Here is a 1,902-nt window from a genome sequence, read left to right on the forward strand (position 1 = left end):
CTTTTTTTACCCACCAGCCAATGCCTAGGAGTAAAAGGGCAGGGAAGTCAGTCCATGCTCCAGTCCAGCTCTGGGCTGCTGAATCACACATTCTGAATGAATGCATGCAACTGGAAAGAAAAAAAAAAAAAAAAAACCAAAACCCCAACAGACACAGCAGTATGTCCTCAGGGAGGGTGATGTGTCTTTAATGAGTTCAGGCAGGGCTGACAAAATAGTCAATACATTACATACAGCTTCCATTATTTTGCAGTACAGGGTGAGTGCCCAATTTGACAATATCCATACAAAACATGTTCAGTCAAGGGTTCTCATTGTGAGAGAGGGTTTTCATTGTTTTGACCAAATCCTGCTTAATTCAGACTTGTATGATCTAATGAGATTTGAACCACAACTGGTCTGGACTGGCAGGGGGGGAGGGCAGGCAGGAAACTTTGCATGAGAGGTAGAGAGAATGGGGCAGCACAGCACAGGCTGGGGGGAGCAGTATGTGCCCCTTCCAGCTCTGGGAGTAACTTTAACTTGTGGCCTCTCACCTCACATTGTCCTATCCCTGTATTTCCCTCGCTGTCTATACAAGATATAAAATGAAGACCTCCCACTGACAAACTCTATTTTATCTTCAAGGTTTTTCAATCACAGAGGTGCAGAAAAAGCAGGCAATGCTGAATGCCAGCAAGCAGCACCATACTGGGAAACCCAAGGGTGAGTCACACCTGAACATACAAATGGTGCTAGAACAGGGGGTGGAGGGTGGTTCTATATTTACTATACGGGAATAATTTCAATGAAGTGGCCAGATGGTGAGCTCTGATGTGACAATCTGCAGTGTGGTTCGTGGTAGATTCAGACAGCTGGAGTCAGGAAACTATTCCTAACTACAGGAGAGCTGCTTTGCCAGAAACCAGCTACACACATGCTGGCAGCTTCTGTTCAAAAGCTAGTTCACAGCCCTGCCCTAGAAACCATGCTCTCCAAGCAGTATGGCATTCCCTTTGTGAAAAGAAAAGATTAAGTTTTGTAGTGCTCCCCATGATGCAAAGAGTCATAAAGGTCACTGCAGCAGGGACTGCTCCTGCCCGGGCAGTCGTGCCTGTGGAAGATGCTTTGAGACCTGCGCTGGCAGCAGAATGCCCTGGGGAGGTACCACGCTCAGTGACAGAGCTGTTTGTTAAACCTCTAAGAGATAAGGAAGATTTAGCAGCAGCCGGGGGGGGGCATCAACTCAAGCAACAGAAAGGAAGGTTCCCGTGCGCACAGCGCTGTTAGCTGAAGGTTCCTGCTACCTCATTTTGTGATGCCACCTCTTTATATCCAGAGGAAGAGATGTCACTTGTTTTCCTCTGGACTCACAGCGAGGCAACCGCTTCCTTGTGGTGGTACCAGCCAGCAGTTAAATCCTAGCCAAGCCTCCAGTAAGAAAGCTTGGCTAAATTTCAAAGTCAGTCAGAAGTAAGATTTGGCTGCAAACAGGGGGAAGCTCGGAAGGAGGCCAGAGCTCTGGAAGAGCGCAAAGCCCTCGGGGAGAGGCAGGAGAGAGGCGCCAGGAGCCAGCCCTGGCTGCAGGCATAGGCACCGACCATGCAGTGCAGGCAGGTGTAGCAGGCAGCAGCAGCCACAGGCACAGCAGCTGCTTCTGCCCAAACAACCAAGGGCACCCGTTAAGTTTGTCACTAATGACGTGCTACAGCTATTTAGCCCTGCTGTCATGTTGGCAGAACTGCTGTCAGTGCTGCTTCACCTTTCTGGGACTTCCACAGCATCAAGAGTAATCCTAAAAAGCAGTGCTGAAACCAAGGGTAACAACACTAAGACTAACCCAGTTCGTGCCCCTTTAACAGCGGTCGGGCAAGGGAGCTGTGCTCAACTAACATGCCTCCCCTCTCCTCCTCCTCACCACAG

At 49.4% G+C, this 1,902-nt stretch overlaps 1 protein-coding gene across 2 annotated transcripts in view; it reads left to right on the plus strand.

Annotated features, from left to right (window-relative positions):
• ARHGEF4 (Rho guanine nucleotide exchange factor 4) overlaps nucleotides 1–1,902 on the plus strand; it is a 221,864-nt gene that overhangs the window by 209,751 nt on the left and 10,211 nt on the right. For both annotated transcript variants that reach the window (XM_033001625.2, XM_033001626.2), the window contains one exon: nucleotides 628–705. In XM_033001625.2, the coding sequence (XP_032857516.2) occupies nucleotides 628–705 (78 nt within the window). The remainder of the gene's footprint in view (nucleotides 1–627; nucleotides 706–1,902) is intronic.

Source organism: Tyto alba, unplaced genomic scaffold (genome assembly GCF_018691265.1).
Source record: "Tyto alba isolate M040663 unplaced genomic scaffold, T.alba_DEE_v4.0 Super-Scaffold_10, whole genome shotgun sequence".
Taxonomy (NCBI): Eukaryota; Metazoa; Chordata; class Aves; order Strigiformes; family Tytonidae; genus Tyto; species Tyto alba.